General features: G+C 34.4%; 2 protein-coding genes across 3 annotated transcripts; one reads left to right on the forward strand and one right to left on the reverse strand.

The window, feature by feature from the left end:
- The first annotated feature begins 1,991 nt into the window (after positions 1–1,991).
- Positions 1,992–3,057, forward strand: GUN4 (protein GENOMES UNCOUPLED 4). Its single transcript, XM_022294725.2, has one exon. It carries the CDS (start codon positions 2,076–2,078, stop codon positions 2,856–2,858), a length of 783 nt encoding a protein of 260 aa, XP_022150417.2. The 5' UTR covers positions 1,992–2,075; the 3' UTR covers positions 2,859–3,057.
- A 2,506-nt stretch (positions 3,058–5,563) lies between these two features.
- Positions 5,564–15,301, reverse strand: LOC111018600 (Ribosomal L18p/L5e family protein). Of its 2 annotated transcripts, none has more exons than XM_088126534.1 (2): positions 14,824–15,301; positions 5,564–7,647 (listed from the first exon to the last, which is right to left on the reverse strand). In XM_088126534.1, the coding sequence occupies exons 1-2, from the start codon at positions 15,191–15,193 to the stop codon at positions 7,589–7,591; spliced, it is 429 nt and encodes a 142-aa protein (XP_087982660.1). In that variant the 5' UTR covers positions 15,194–15,301; the 3' UTR covers positions 5,564–7,588. The 2 variants fall into 2 exon arrangements, with proteins under 2 accessions (XP_087982660.1, XP_022150463.1); XM_022294771.2 differs by lacking the exon at positions 5,564–7,647 and adding an exon at positions 12,351–12,604 and having other exon boundaries at positions 14,824–15,300.
- Positions 15,302–16,941: the final 1,640 nt, after the last annotated feature.

Raw genomic sequence — 16,941 nt, forward strand, 5'->3', positions numbered from 1 at the left:
TTCAATATCTTGACTCCAGGTTGGAAAATATGTAAATAAATTATTGAGTTGGATTTAAAAATTACCTCAAACTAACTCAATCAATGAGCACCCTGATTATACCCTTTTTAGTGAATGTTTAAAGAGTAATTTAACTAGACAGTGCAAGCTGTATATCCTAAAAATAAAAAATGTAACTAGATTTTATTATTATTATTATTATTATTATTATTATATTACAAAATATAGCATAAGTGCAGGTGTGATTTATTGCGTTTTATATTACATTTGAATTTGAGCTTAATCTATCTAGATTGTGTTGTTTTTATAAAATTTCAAATTTTTGCTATATTTAAAAACACATTTATTTTATGCTACTTCTTATAGGAATGTCTCCTATTAAAATTGGTTGACCATAAATTTTGTACCAACATTTTATGCTACTTATAGAAATGTCTAACATTAAAATTGGTCGAAAAATATGTATTAATCATTTGAACTATATTTAGGTTGTCAACGTCTCCCAATTCAGAAATTTGGAAGAGTTAAAAATTTTATCTCTCTTAAGTGACTTTTTTTTTTTTAAATTTATATCAATTCCCGAAGTAAATTTTAACATTCATCCATGGGAAGGGTATATTTGAAAAATGTTAAAAGCATAAGGGATTAATTATCTCTTTGGAATTTTGTTAGGATATTGAAGTGTTGTTTGAATACTTGAAAATTAATGAAATAAAGTAAGAGTAAATTATATAATGAACCACATATATAAGAGGTTCGGCCAATAAATTCAATGTTATTTTTCCCTTTATCATCTTTAGTCTCAAAAAAGTTTCTATTTTAGTATTTATATTTTGAAGTGTTTTATTTTACTTTTTTAAATTCCAAGTTCTTATAAAATCATAATTTGGAACTTCGAGTTAACGAAATGGAGGTCGAACCATGAACTATTGAAATGGTAATTAATAAGTGACTTATCTGCTGTATTGAATTGACAAAAATAGTAAATATTTTAAAATAAAATATGTAACTGTATGATTTAAAATGAGTTTTTATGATCTCGACCATCAATCATCCTCAAACTCAATTTGAGGGCAAGTTCTACCTCAACCAGGGTACCTCTTCAATCGCTCGACCTTTCGAAGGATACTACATCTCCTTTGACGAGACCATAAATCTTGTCACCTCTCTTCGCAATCATCAATGAGTAATAGAAAGTAAGAATCAAAGACCATTCTTCAACATTAACATCATAAGCATCAAGGAGACTAGCAACATGTGACAAGACGAGACTTCCAACTTGATCAAGGCCTCTCTATAAAAGAGAAGCTTCTCTTCCTCCAACAAAATATATATACTTTTATTAAAAGATTATTATTATTTTTTTCTTTGCGAGATTAAGAATAAAGAGTGCATCTGCGACCCTCACTCCAGTAGCATTCCTAAATAAAATGAACAAAAGAATATTTCACACCACAATAAAAAAAGGAATATTCTCATTCACATTGGTGAATTAACTAGGAAAATACTTGACTCTTTCTCGATGATGATCAATCTTGTCTTCACTACCATTAAATGTTACACAACTAAGAGAGAGAAATAAAAAAAAACATCTCTTTGTTTTTTGTTGCATATCTTATTTGTTCGAGAGCTTGATGAAAGACATGTGTTGCATCTAACAGAGTGATCGAAAGATCCCTTTGGTACGTTCTTTCGAGCGAACTCCCAAACTACTGTTCTCATCCTTAAAAAGGATTTTGCTGGAACTCCATCATTATAGATAAGTATAACGCCCAGGCCTAGGATTTGGATTCCGAGTCGTGGCCTCGGGTGTTACAATAAGATTTGGTATTGGACGAAATTAAAAATACAAAACTTAAGAAAATGTAGTGTAGAGAGAGGAAGAGGAGAGAGAAAGAGAAAGAAAGAGATCCAACCTCACCCTAAAGTAGCCAATCAAAAGGCTGAATTGAATGCTTTTATGATAGAGAAGCTCTATTTCCCTTTCCATCCATTTCTTATCTCTCAAAATCCCCAAATTACTTCCAAAAACCAATCCCTTCCCTCATGCTCTCTCACCCTCCATTCTCTCTCCCATGGCTTCCCGCTCTGCCTCTCTCCCATCTCTCCGCCACTCTCTCCTCCGCCCCCACCTCTACGACCTCTCTCCCGCTCCCCTCTCCTCCTCTCTCTTCCTAAAACCCACCGCCGTCACCGCCGCCGCCGCCATTGCTTCCTCCCCCTCCTCCTCCTCCGTCGCCGCCGGTCCCTTCTCCCTCTCCGCCACCGCCACCTCCTCCTCCTCCACCGTCTCCTTCGACGAGCTCCAGCACCACCTCGCCGCCAAAAACTTCCGGCAGGCCGACGAGGAGACCCGCCGGCTTCTGATCGCGCTCGCCGGAGACGCCGCCCAGAAGCGTGGCTACGTCTACTTCTCGGAGGTCCAGTTCATCTCCGGCGACGATCTGAAAGCCATCGACGAGCTGTGGCAGAAATACAGCGACGGGAAATTTGGGTACAGCGTCCAGAAGCGGATTTTCGAGAAATTGAACAAAGATTTCACGAAACTGTTCATGAAAATTGGATGGATGAAGAAGCTCGACACCGAAATCGAGCAGTACAATTACAGGTCGTTTCCGACGGAGTTCATTTGGGAGCTGACGGAGGAGACGCCGGAGGGGCATCTGCCATTGACGAACGCCCTGCGAGGGACGCAGCTGATGAGCAACATTCTCAGCCATCCCGCGTTCGAGGACGCCATTGGAGGGGAACAAAACCTCGAAGAAGAAGAAATTGCAGGGGACGACAATGGCGGATTCAAGAACAAGGGCTTGAAATCGATGAGCGAGAGGATTTTCAAACGGGATTACAGCTTCTGAATTTGGGGATTTTGAAGAATACCCATTGGAATACGCATCGAATTGGCAATTGGGTTGTTTCGATTTGTGGTGAATTCGGTTTCATTTTGTTCTTCAGCGCTCTGGTTTTTGTTCCTCTTTCTCTCTCTAGAACACAGGGCAGTAATGCTAGTGGTGGCAAGTATATTTTTAAAAATAATAAAATGAAATTTGTTGCTAATTTTGATTGTGATTTTGGTATCTCATTCCCACCCATCTAAATATTTAATCTTCAACTTTTGTGGTTATCTTTATATAATTTTTTAAAACATTAAAAAAAAAAAATTCCATTATGTTTTTTGTTCTTTTTAAATTTTCGATTTTGATACTAGTAGAACTTGTTATTAACACTGCTGTACGAATATTGGCATGACATATTAGTTAGATAAAAGATGGCTAAAGAATTTTATGTTCGTTTCTTTATCTTGTTTAAGTCCGGAGAATGAACTGGTTAGATAAAATAAGGATGGATAAATAGAAAATTTTAGTTTCTAATATACGTTAAAACTTTGGTTTCTCTTAATTTCTTTATTACGTTTTTTACATTTCTTCGTAATATATTTGAATTATTTGCTAAATCTTAAAAACAAACACAAGTTTTTGAAAACTATTTTTTTTTTCAAAATTTTTGCTTAAATTTCGAAATCTTTTCTAAGAAGTTGATAACAAGGTAAAGAAATACACGAGTGAGAACAATTGTGGTAAGCTTAATTTTAAAAAACAGGAAATGAGAAAAAATAAAATAGTTATCGAACCTAAACTTTCAATTTGCAGTGTCCAATGAGTAGTTAGAATTTTTAATTTTGCGTTAGATGGGTAAACTATGATATTGAAAGTCGAAAGTTTTAGAGACCTATTAAATATTTTTAATTTAAAGACATATTAAGCATGCCTGAAAATTTTCATAAATTAAACGTGTAATATAATTTAAAATATATTATGATGGGTGGCAAAATGACAATTTTGGGTCGTTTTCACTCTGTGATGAATTTGATTGATTTATTCTGTGTCTTCATCTTCTCTCTCTAAGCACAGGGCAGTAGTAGTGCTGGAATAACAAAATGGAATTTGTCAATAATTGTATAATTTAAATATGATTTTGGCATCCTATACCCAACTTTTATTACTATTTTATTATTTTTGAACTTTCCTTGAACTTAAAAAATATTTTAAGGAAAAAAGTTTTAACTTTTATTTTTGGATTTAAGTGGGCAACTCATTTTTTTTAACTTCATTCATTTAAATCCTAAATTTGATTACCATTTAAACTCTATAATTGAATAAATAATGCAATTAGTATCCTAAACTATTTACATTTTTTTTATATCAAAATAATAATTGGTTAAGACATATACGTCGAAGAATCCTCACTCCAACTTATTGTTCAAGGGCTGATTTATTCTCTTGTCTTTCTCTACCCTCTCCCTAGACACCAAGCATCTAGAATAAAAATAGTACTTGGCGTTGTGATTGCATTCACTTAAATGGTTTTTTATATATATTTTTTTAAAATACATAATATATGAATAACGGAGAAACGCATAAAAGAAGTAGTAAGGATTCATATGAATTACTTAATGGTAAATGCCTCAAATAAATCAATCGAGTACACAAAAAAAAAATAATGATAATAATAATTCCCATGCATTTTTTTGACGAAGCATAGAGTCTTGCAGTTTCATTGACTAATAAGATTATCAAATGAAGTAGTGTTGAATATATTTTGAATAAGGAAATTTATTGGTAATTACATCATTAATTTAAGGAAAAAATATACCTTTAATCCATAAGATTTAAAATAGATTCCTATTTGGCACAAATTTAAAAAACTGACACTTTATCCTAACCTTTAGAAAATATTTTTCAAAAGGTCACCGGAAAAATAAGATAAAAAGAGAAAGAAAAGAGGAAAATGAGAAAAAATACCAACTAATTTAAAAAAATTAATAAATACCTAACTCACTAATCATTCTATTAGTGTCACTAACCTAAGTCTAACTATATTTAGTACAATAAACGTGGGAATGGAGAATTTAACCTCCACCATATATAGAAAGAGCAACATCTGTATATTTAGTTTAACTTATTTTCTAGTTTTCTAATAAATAGAAAGTTTAATAATAGTTTTTTTTTTTTTTAAACTGAAAAGAGATGTTTCTCAATTTCTCAAATTTTAAGTTAAAAAAGTGAACATTTTATACGAAAATTAAATATTCATATATATATATATACATATATTTTTTATCTCATAGTTATATTTATCTTTTAATATTTATCGTACATGTTATAAATAAAAATTGTACATGTTATAAATAAAAAATGATAAAATAATAATTTAATTTGAAAACGAGAAAAAAAAAAGAAAATTTTGATTTTTTAAACAATTATTAAAATCAAGGTTTTCTATGTTTTGGTTGATGTCACCTTTCATTTGAAATTACGCCCTTTGCCTTTTGCCTCTTATTTGTTTTAAACTTTCTCGTACAGTAAAATCCAATCCTCTCTTTTTTCGTTTTCATATCGTCTCAAATTTTGCAAATTCCTTCTTATTTCTCATCGAACCAACGATCTGGTGCTCCCAATATCTCTTCAATTCTTGTATTCGATTTGGTTTTTGTTTGTTGGTAGATGTAATGTAAATGGGTTAGAGAGAATGAGAATCTAAGGCAAATTATTCAAGATAAATGTTAACGAATTAGCGAGAGTAGGAGTAGCATCCACAAAACCTTTGGAGTTCAAAAGGTCACGTTACATGCAAGCTAATATTACATAAATTATAGTTCAAGTGAAATAAAGATAAATAGTAGATTGAAGAAAAAAACATGTAAGGTTTTCTTCACCTATGTCCTTGACAAACGAGCCTCCAACACGGCGACCATTGTCAAGAGTTCAAGAGTTCATACTTCTCTTTCTCCAAGCAATTTGCCTGTTGTTTTCATGCGTTCGCACACATTTCTTCAATAAATACATATTCGCTCTATCACACGTATTTTTGGTGTGTAGAGTATAATTTCTGTCTCACCTTACAACTTGGTGGTTGGAGATTCTTCGCCTAAAAACTCGATGGTTTCTTCCACTTGAACACAAGTCCACGCGGTGAAATAAGCTCAACATATGCGACAATACAAGACTAGACTCTATACAATGGATTAACAAGACTAGGCCAATTAATATTTCAATCCCTCACATTGAACCTACAATAATCAATAGTTTTGACTCGGTATCGTCTTGGTTTCTCAAACTCAAGATGTGATTTGCTTTCTTAATGTAGTCTGAGTGCAACATAGTGCTAGTGGACCAACAATTACACCACTCATGGAACCATCATTTAAGTAAACCCCGTAGTATATGATCAAGTAGTCGGGATACCAACAACTCACTAACTACTTTTAAAATAACATTCATACACTCTACACTTAGTGGTCATATTATAATATCTTCGTTCAATCTGATAACATCGTGTCCACCTTAGCCTCTTAAATATCTTGCTACGAAACCACCTCGACAATCAAGTCTTGAATTTAGAATCCCGAGAGTTTGAATTGTTTAAAAATGCAACTGTTGCCGTCCACAAGTCTTGCTATTAATACTTTCACCCTCGTTACTTTCATATGAAATGAAGAGTTTGCATAGACTACCGCAATCTAAACAAGGTAACAAAAAAAGATCATTTTCCGCTTACGTTTGTTAACTAAATGTTAGACCATCTTGTAGGTAATGAGTTTTACTACTTCCTGGATGGGTATTCGGGATACAACCAAATTACCATTGCTCTAAAAGATCAAGAGAAGACGACGTTCACGTGTCCATATGAGACATTTGCCTTTAGGCATATGCCCTACGATCTGCATCAATGACGTTTCAAAGGTGTGTGACAACCATCTTTCCAGATATGATAGAAAACATTCCTGAGGTTTTTAAAGACAACTTTTCGATTTTTTTAAAGTTCTTTTGATGAATGCTTATTGAATTTAGAAAAGATTTTACAAAGATGCGAACAAACCAATCTTGTTTTAAACGGGGAGAATTGCAATTTTATGGTACGAGATAGTCCTATTCCATAAGATTTCAAAAAATGGGATTGAGGTGAATCGTGCTAAAATAGATGTGATTTCAAAACTACCACCTCCCACGAATGTTAAAGGGATTAGAAGTTCTTTAGGCCACGAGGGTTTTTATAGAAGTTTTATAAAAGATTTTGCAAAGATTTCAAAACCCATTTGCCTACTTCGAGAAAATGATAGACCATTTGTGTTTGATGATGCTTGCATAATAGCATTTGAAACTTTGAAATCTACTTTTAGCTCGATTCCAATCATAATAGAACTAACTAGGACTTACCCTTTGAACTCTGTTCAATGCTAGTGATTATGCTTTATGGGTAATTTTAGATTAGAGAAGGAATAAAGTTTTACATCCAGTATATTATGCAAGTAAGACTTTAACTAGAGCACAACTAAATTACACCAGTACTGAAAAAGAATTACTAACAGTTCTGTTTGCTTCCGATAAATTTAGGTCTTATTTGATAGGGAAAAAGTAATTTAACCACTTGCTTTTAAGTATTTGTTTGCAAATAAGGATACAAAACCACGTTTGATATGCTGAATCTTGCTACTTCAAGAATTTGGCATAGAAGTAGAGGATCGAAAGGGAATAGAAAACCAAGTGGCCGACCATTTGTCTAGGCTCGACTCCCCACTTCAAGAAGGTCAAGCGAAGATTCGAAAACAATTCGTAGATGAGCAATCACTTCGTATCAAAGATGTCCCTAGGCATGCCAACATTGCAAATTATCTGGTAAATCGTATTATTCTCCATGGATTCAACCGACAGCAGGTGAAAAAGTTTCTTCATGACGTTAAATATTATAGGTCGGTGAGTCATTTTTAAACCAACTTAGTTCTGATAGAATCTTCCGCATGTGTGTGGCAAAGGAAGAGCAAAAAGCAATCATTGAGGCTTGTCATACATCTCCATATAGAGGTTTTTCGAAACAGGCCAAAAGACCGCAACGAAGGTATTACACAATAATAAGTTCTTCTGACCCACTCTATTCCGTGACGCACATAACTTCACCCAAGTTTGTGATAAGTGACAAAGGACAATTAACATTTCTAAACTTAACGAGATGCCTCTAAACCCCATTTTGGAAGAAGAAATATTTTATGTATGGGATATTGATTTCATGCGCCCGTTCCCTCCTTTGTATGGTAAGAATTATATTTTGTTAGTTATCGATTACGTATGCAAATGGAAAAACTAAAATTCAAGTGGTCTGGACCTTTTAAATTTTCAAAATTTTTTTCTTACAGTGCCATTGAGGATTTAAAAGGAAATATTTTTAAACATAATGGCAACGTAAAAAAAATATTTTGGAGAAAATTAGATAGAGGGAAGACTTTTATGCAACTTTCAAGAAATAAGAGATTGAGAAATGAAAATTTTTTCCCTTTCTTGTCTAATTGAAATTTTTTTAAGGATTTTATGTTAAATTCGTTGGAATTATTTTTCTTTTGTTTTCATTTTCGAAATTTTACTCGTAGGTTGTTTTAACTAAAATAACATTTTTAGAAGGCCATATTTTTGGAAAATTCAAAAAAATTTCGTCGGAGGCGCCTTGGCCCAATCAATAAATCGTGGTTTTAATTCTAGGAGTTAGTTTAGATTTAAAACTAAGGAAGTGCGATAACTTTTCGTTTTTAAATCATATTTGGAGCTTAAAAAATATTTTGGGCTTTATTTTCAAAATTAAAAGATGAAGAAATTGGTAAGGAGAAGAACGAGCCTCCATTCTTTTCTTTCGTATTTCTTCGATATCTACAACTTCTTCTGCTCGAAATATTTCTTTCTCGTTATCATCCTCCATAATGCCCGTAAATTTTAATCTTCCAAATACCAAAAATTCAAATTTACCTCACAATGCCCAGAATTTTCGCTCAACGGTAGTAAATGGGGGTTTTTGGTCATTTTTCACTAATTTGACGTTGCAATAAGCCTCAATGAGTAGTCAATACAATGGGTGATTAGTCCAGTCTTAAAACTCACCTATTTGGGGCATTTTCCAGCAGCATTCGAACCACTTTTCAACCCTTTTACAGTAGCAATTCCATGTTACTCCAACAGGTACATACCTTCATATTTTCCATCCTTACCTGCTTATAGTTCGTACACATTCAATTATCCGACCTTCCCATTAAGATTCCAAAATATTTACACTCAAAAGCCGTCATTTCCTTCCAAAATCCTTATGTCCAACTGCAACCTCCAACTATTTTGGGATAAAGTTTGTCATCATTTAGCTATCCCCAAATTCTCCCGCCTATAATTAGAACCTCTACCCTATCATCTCAATTTATATTTTTAGGAGGGATTCCAACAAGTATCATTCGGGATCAAGGTATGCTCAAATTTGCGCCTTGGAGGGCCATTGAGACCTCTTAGCCTCCTCAATTGTCCATTACTTCGTCTCCCTCCCCCTCCCCAATGTCCCTTAGTGCTCCTAAATAAACATTTTCCTCTCCTAGAGACATTAGTTCAAAACAAAATCAATTTTAATGCTAAAAGTAAAGGAGAAGAGCTCTCAAACCAAGTCGACAATGTATATTTCGATGATTTGAGCTACCAACACAAGAGACAACAGTGGGAACGCCTATCAAAGATCTCTTTGGAGCACAGAGAAAGCCAAATTCCACACTGAGAAAAAGGGTGCAGAAGCAGAAGGTACAAGGACCCATAATATTTGAACTGAGAGCCCGAGCAGCCAAGGCGAATGCTGCTATGGTATGATTAGGCGGGTTCTAACATCTTCTCTTGCGCCTGTTAACCCGCGCCCATATGATGGCAGTGGGAAGTTTGAAACTAAATGGAACCCAACTAACCTTAAAAAGCGACGATTGTGGAATAAGTCAAGAAAGTCATTGATTGAATTAGGATTGGACTTAGAGCTAGCAGTAATTTGAATATGTGGAAAGATGTGGCCCAAATAAAAGAATGGCTATCGCTGTTAGGGTCTGTGAGTTTTGTAGCCATCGATTTGGTGAAGGAATTTTAAACACAGTTCACCCTCATGCGAACGTAGTGACAATACGAGGAAAGAACGTTTGTTTTGATGTTGCTCAAATCAATCAATTTTATAATTGACTATCGAATGCCTTTGGGAAACTGGATATTAGTAGACCCATCTGAGGTGCAACTTGATAAGGTGGTGGATATAGTCGGGACGCCATTTTCCACATGGGCATCTCAATGATTGGCTCCCATAAGCTTAGACCTGAGGATATTTCTACAACAACGGCTATTTGGTTGTATGTGGTAAATAATCAAATCATACCAACTGAGCATGATCAGCACATCATTTGTGATCGAGTGCTACTAGTTTATGACATGATGAAGTGGTTCCTAATTAATTTTAGAAGGCTTATTGAGGGAGTAATCCACAAACGTACAATGGGGAGGGAGACGAAGTAATGGGCAATTGAGGAGACACAAGAGGTCTCAATTGCCCTCGAAGACCACAAATTTGAGCATACCTGGTCTTTGAATGATGTTCATTTGTTGCCATCTCTCCTAGAAATAAATTGAGATGATGGGGGAGAAGTTCTACCTTTAGACAGGGAATTTGAGAATAGCTAAATGATGGACAAGTTTTGCTCCAAATTAGTTGGAAGTTACGATTGGACATAAGGATTTTGGGGTTGGAAGTTACGATTGGACATAAGGATTTTGGAGGGGCAATGTCTGATTTTGAGTGTAAATATGTTGGAATCTTAATGGAAAGGTCGGGTAATTGAAGGGTACGAACTATAAGCGAATAAGATAAAAATACGAATGATATATACTTGTTGGAGTAACCCCGCTGTAGGGGTTGAAAAGTGGTTCAAATGCCGCTGAAAAGTACCCCAAATAGGTGGATTTTGAGGCTGGACCAATGACTACTATATTGACTACTCATTGGTAGGGATGTTAATTTTCTCCATGGGTCCCATCCCCGTGGGGACCCGCCTAAATGGGAGTGAGGAATCCCTGTTTAAATTCCCCACGGGGCGAGGATGGGGAAAAGTTTTCCCCACCACCTAAATGGGGACGAGGACGGGGACGAGGAATACGTTCCCCATCCCCATTCCCCATTCTCGACCCCACATCATTTTTTTTAATATTTATATATACACATATACACACAAATAATTATATTATTCTCTTTAAATATATATGTAAAAAAAAACATTTACGGTTCTCTACCCACCTACCTAACACATGTATTTGAGAGAATTAGACTTTATTAATTAAACAACTAAATAAATTTTCTTTAAGGAAAAAAATATTTATTATCAAATAATTTAAAACATAAAAAAAGAAATAGGGAAAATTTCCCCGCGGGGAACCCGATCCCTATGAACTCCTCGTAGGGAATCCCCATCCCGATCCCCACGAAATTACGTCGCGGGGAATTTCACGGGGATGGGAAATTAAATGGGAAGTGGGGATGGGGATGAGGAAGCCTTCCCCGTCCCCATCCCCGTCCCCATCCCCGCCCCTCCCCATGAACATCCCTACTCATTAGGGCTTGTTGCAACATCAAATTAGCAAAAAATGTCGAAAACTCCTATCTATTGCTGTTGGGTGAAAATTTTGGATATTGTGAGGCTGTAAATTTCGGATATTGTGAGGCTGTAAATTTGAATTGACATTATGGAGGATGATGATGGAAAATAAGTGTTTTGGATAGAAGAAGCCATAGATGATCAAAGAAACACGGAGGAAGAAGAATGGAGGCTAGTTCTTCTTATCTGACATTCTAAACAATCCTAACTCATTTGACCCATCTAACATTCTAAAAATACTATCTTAGCCTAAACAATCTAACTACAAGTAAAATTTTGAAAATGAAAACAAAAGAAAACTAATCCTAACTCATTTACCCAAAATCCTTTTAAAAATATCAATTAAACAAGGGAAAAATATATTTTTTCTCAATATCTTAGTTTTCTAAAAGCTAAATAGAGGCTTCCCCTATCTAATTTTTCTCCAAAATATTTTTTTACAAACTCGCCATTAATTTTAAAAATATTTTCTTTTAAATCCGCAAGTTCAATGACACAGTAAGGGAAAATTTTTAAATTTTAAAAGGTCCAAGACCACTTGAACTTTAGTTTCCCAAAAATAATTTCAAACGATTAGCTTCCTGAAAAATTTTCGCATTTTCATAAGAGAATTTCTATGCTCCATAAATTCCATCAGTTGGAGCTTCCTTAACTCACTTGCAGAAGAAAGGTCAAAATTTAGTTTCTTTGTTGTCCAAAAAGCTTTATACTCTAATTCAAATGGCAAATGACAAGTTTTTATGAAGATCAGTCTATAAGGAGACATGCCAAAAGGAGTCTTATATGTTGTCCTATATGCCCACAGAGAATCATCTAACTTTAAAGACCAGTCTTTCCTATTATGTAGTTCACAAGGTTCACGTCAAGGAACTTGCAAAATCTTAAACTTGTATCATAAAAAATTAGTTAAAGGACATAGTACTAAAAGTTGAATTTATATATACATTGTATCACAAGGTTGAATAGGTCGAAATCAATTCAAGTAAGCTAATACATCATTTAAAAAGTCGTCATATGTTATGCTACCTCCCAAAACTCCACATTTGTATATGGTTTGTGTCTCATTCCACTAACCACCATAATTCATAAATATGCGAGGCATTTAGTATGGAGAATAGACGAAGCCTGATAAAAATAATTTAGAAAACGAAGCAATATTACGTGTCAAACTCAGGCACGAACTACACCAGACTCACCCGAGATTCTTATAATTTGAAGAATTCTAAAAAAACTCATAAGAAACTCGCTAGAGTTTTAACCAAAAATGATGAAACTGTTTAAAACAAATAAACTTGGGTGAGTTTATTATGAGTTTAACCCGAGTTCATTTAGTCCATAACACAAATAAAGAAAGAAAATCACAGTTCGAAAACAAAACTCATGTGTAAAACAAACTGTTGAAAGTGACGAAGTTTATTCAACCTTGAAAGTATGAACGTTCTAAGTAAACGTGGATTGCTTTGAAAGGTGAAAATGACGTGGAAGGTGTGAGATTTTGAGAGGATAACGTCAAAATTTTGGGATTTGTTTTTTCTCTAAAATAATTGATAAGCACATATTGGCTGGTAAAAATTTAATACTTGATAAGTAAAAGTTGGTGAGTAATTGGTTGGTAGAATTTATTAAAACCTGAGTGAGTTTATGGATTACTCCCCCAAGTTTTGTGGGTTACATACCATTAAACTCGTCCATTGAAAAAAAAGGTTTAGGGCGAGTTCACATAAACCCAAGCAAGGTTTGCTTTTAACTCGCTCAAGTTTGTAATACCTTAAGTTCTTAAAATCACCCATGAACCAATAGTTTAGGGCGAGTATGCTTAAACTCAGGCGAAGTTTCTTTATACTTGCCCGAGTTTTATCACCTTATTTCTGCACAGATTTTACATCAAAAATAGGAGTAACATCGAACATTCACCTTCAGATAAAGTTTTTTTAAGTTCAAAAAAAATAAAATTCAAACTTTAGGTCCATTTTCTAAATCCAAAAACATTTTGCGTCACTTTGGTGAATTTAAAATCTCCAACGGCTAGTTTAAAATAAGGGGCATAATAGTTCTTTCACCTTGTCAATTTTATGATCCTAAGGCATATGATTCCCAAAAGCAAAAAAAAAAAAAAAAAAAAAAGTAAAAACAGATTTTAGACATTTTCCTTTTTTTTTTTTTTTTTTCCTTTTTCAATCTCTTCCTCCCTTATCCCAATTTCCAATTTTCAAGGTCTTGCCCTTCACCTTTTTCTTCTCTGTCTTCTCACTCAACCATGAATCACATTTTCACAAGTTCTCTTTCCCTTCTTTTCCCTTCACCATCTTCTTCTAGATCTCCCTTATTCAGGGAGCAATTGCCCTCTCTACAACCACTCTTCTATTCTCTATCTTCCCTCTTACTCTTCATCCTTTTCTTGAATTCAAGCAGGCATGAGTGGGTCGATGGCGCCTCCCTCCCTCATCATTGCTGTCCCCACGTCCGTTCTCTTCCCCTCTCCCTCCCACTCCTTCTCGTCTCTTTCAGTCCAAGCACAGCACGACGATGTGGTGAAGACTTGCATCGACTACCATAAACCCCAAAGACCTATTCTAATCGATTAAATCATTAGACCGAACCGATAAACCAATAGTTTGTCGATTTGGCTCGACTCGATTTTGGATTGGTATTCGATTCGATTACCCAGTAATAATGGTATGTTAACATGTTCAACTTCGGTTTGGCTCCAAAACCCAGCCAAAATGAATCACTTGGGAAATTGACATTTTTGTACCTTCTAGTTTTTCAATTTAGAATTCTGAGTCCTTTTCCTCCGGCCTTTCCTGACACAGTACACTTTATATTACTTTCCTACCCCCATTCCTTCTCACCTTTCTTCGTCCATTCTTAACTTCTCTCACCCAACAAAACTTCAAAAACTTTTATTCTTTGGCTTTCGACTGAGGTTGGTTACAAACTAGAATTTTATCAGTTTCAAAAAAAAAAAAAATGTCAGAATCTATCAATTTCTCAATAAATTTTAGGCGGGTGAAGTTATAAATATTTATCTAAAAAAAATCTGAAAAGGAAATTCATATAACCATGTAGTTTGAGAAAAATGGGTTAAAAAAGTGATTTTAGAAAAATTGGATTTCTATCTAATTGTTGAAGTTTTTGTTGGGGGAGAGATTAAAGAAGAAAGTAAGAAAGGTGAGAAGAAATCGCCTGAAACCTAACCACTTATGAACCCGATAAACCCATAGAATTTGAGCATGAGAACCAAGGAATTCGCAAAATTTCACATGGACAGATTTCATTTGTGCCTGGTTTTGGGACATTCAGTAAAAAAACAAATCCAAAATCGAGGTTAGGTTAGATCGCACCTGTTCCAAGGTTCTCAGCTCCGTCAATGGCGACGCCGGAGCGGCGCACGGAATCGAACAGCGGCAGCACCATCTTCCTGTAGTAAGCAGGGCGCGAGAGCTCTTCCCGGAGGTCGATCTGAACATCGGAGACGCCGATCTCGGTCAGGCGGAGCCCTAGCTTTTCGCCGACGCGGGAGGCGATCATGGAGTCCCAGAAGTTGTTGGATCGGGGGAAGCGGTTGAGTTTCGATCGGTTGTAGGCCACGAATTCCTGCTCCGAGGATGAGGCCATGGCGACGATGGAGGAGCTCGCCGGATTTGTGACCTGAGCGCTGATTTTCCGGCAGGAAACAACCACTTGGAGGAGGTGCCTCCGGCTTCTCGACATGGAAATTTGCGGAGCGGAAGAAGAAATTAGGGCTTCCAAGTCGCTTCAGTTCTCAAGTTTCAACTTTGTTTCAATAAATATGTTACTAATACGAAAACAGAAATGTGAACGAAAATTTGTTTTCAATGTTTTTAAATATCCAATTTGCAGGAGATTTTTTTAGCAGGATTCGAAATCACAGCATGCTATGATAATATTTTCGTAAAATAAAACAAAATATTTAGTTTAATCTAAAGTAATATTAACTAATTTATTGATATTTATTTTATGAATTTCGTATAATTATTATTTTACCATATTATATAATTTAGAATTACATTATATTTTACCTATTTTAATTTTAACAAATATAAAATAAATTTATAATATGAAGTAATATATTTATGTAAGTTTTATGTATTTGGTAGGTTAAAAATTTAAAATTCTAAATCTATAAAAATATTGAAAACATAAAAAAGTCATTTTCAAAATTTATACTATTTGGATCATAGAATTCGAAAATAATTTTAAAAAATGAATCTTCCAAAAACTCTAGACAACGTGTATTCAGTAGATACATTTGATTTAAATATTAAAAAGTTCATTTGTGACCAATTACATGTATGAAATGAACAATTATTACAAGAAAGACAAAGAAGATTCAAGAGGCTTGCACACTTCATCTTCAAATGATGATTAATACACAAGAACCAACGAATAGTTTTGATCTCAAATTTATTTACAATGTTACTTCAATGAGTCAAGAAGAGAATTGACCAAAGATGACATTGGAAAAGTTGTCCATTTTGAGAGATGGCACGGAGGACAAAAAAAGTGTGCAGATTCGTGAACAGGTGTCTTTGCAGATTGCACCTCTTGGGAGTTTGTGAAGTCAAATTGTCAAATCATATCCAAATGTGAAGCGCCTCCTATAACACATAGATAAGACCATTTGAAGCGTGACTACGAATTCTGATCCGCATTTAAGTGTCTAGAATGATGTGCAATCAAGTTTTAATTTGCATGTCTTATTTTCTTCAATTTGCATTAAGTAGTATTTTGAAAGACTTTTGGTGTTCTTATGTTGAATGACCTTTTGGCCTATGTAAAGGCTTGTTTGTTTTGGCAGATTTAACATATTGAAATTCAAGAACTTTTGTTCCTTAATACATTTAGTGTTGCTTCTTTCAAATTTTGCTTTAGGTTTGATGTTAAACCGATTCATTGGATTAGTCTCGATCAAGCTAATTCTGGAGTGAGTCGTTTTAGGATCTAGGAGTGACCATCGTAGATTCTAAGCCCGATCTTACAGTGATTCATCTTCTAACCTTACTCTTGATTGGAATCATTCGGTAAGTTAGTTGTTTTTGTGAGAGTTTGCAAGGATCTCTAGCTTTGTAAATTTGAGCAACCTTAGCGCTTATCAAGTAATATATGTATCTAAGTTTTATGTATTTGGTAGGTTAGAAATTAAAAATTCTAAATCTAAAAATATTGAAAACATAAAAAACATTTTCAAAATTTATACTATTTGGATCATAGAATTCGAAAATAATTTTAAAAAATGAATCTTCCAAAAACCCTAGAAAACGTGTATTCACTAGATACATTTGATTTAAATATGAAAAAGTTCGACTTTCCAACAAACAAGCCGTAAATCCAAATTGTGCTTTTGAAAATTTATTTATATATTTATATTATAACATTTTAAGGGGGAAAAAACAATTCGATTTTTATTCTTGATCACTCTCGATTATATCAAATTAGAC

This window comes from Momordica charantia (genome assembly GCF_013281855.1).
Source record: "Momordica charantia cultivar OHB3-1 chromosome 7 unlocalized genomic scaffold, Mcharantia_2.0 BLBB01000007.1, whole genome shotgun sequence".
In the NCBI taxonomy this organism is placed as follows: Eukaryota; Viridiplantae; Streptophyta; class Magnoliopsida; order Cucurbitales; family Cucurbitaceae; genus Momordica; species Momordica charantia.

Bases quoted from the DNA above. Each gene is read 5' to 3' on its own strand.
- GUN4 (XM_022294725.2), top strand. From the start codon at position 2,076: ATGGCTTCCCGCTCTGCCTCTCTCCCATCTCTCCGCCACTCTCTCCTC.
- LOC111018600 (XM_088126534.1), bottom strand. From the start codon at position 15,193: ATGTCGAGAAGCCGGAGGCACCTCCTCCAAGTGGTTGTTTCCTGCCGG. The intron at 7,648-14,823 runs GTGCGATCTAAC...TGGCATGCCTAG, and splicing joins AGCTGAGAACCTTGGAACAG to GGACATCTTTGATACGAAGT.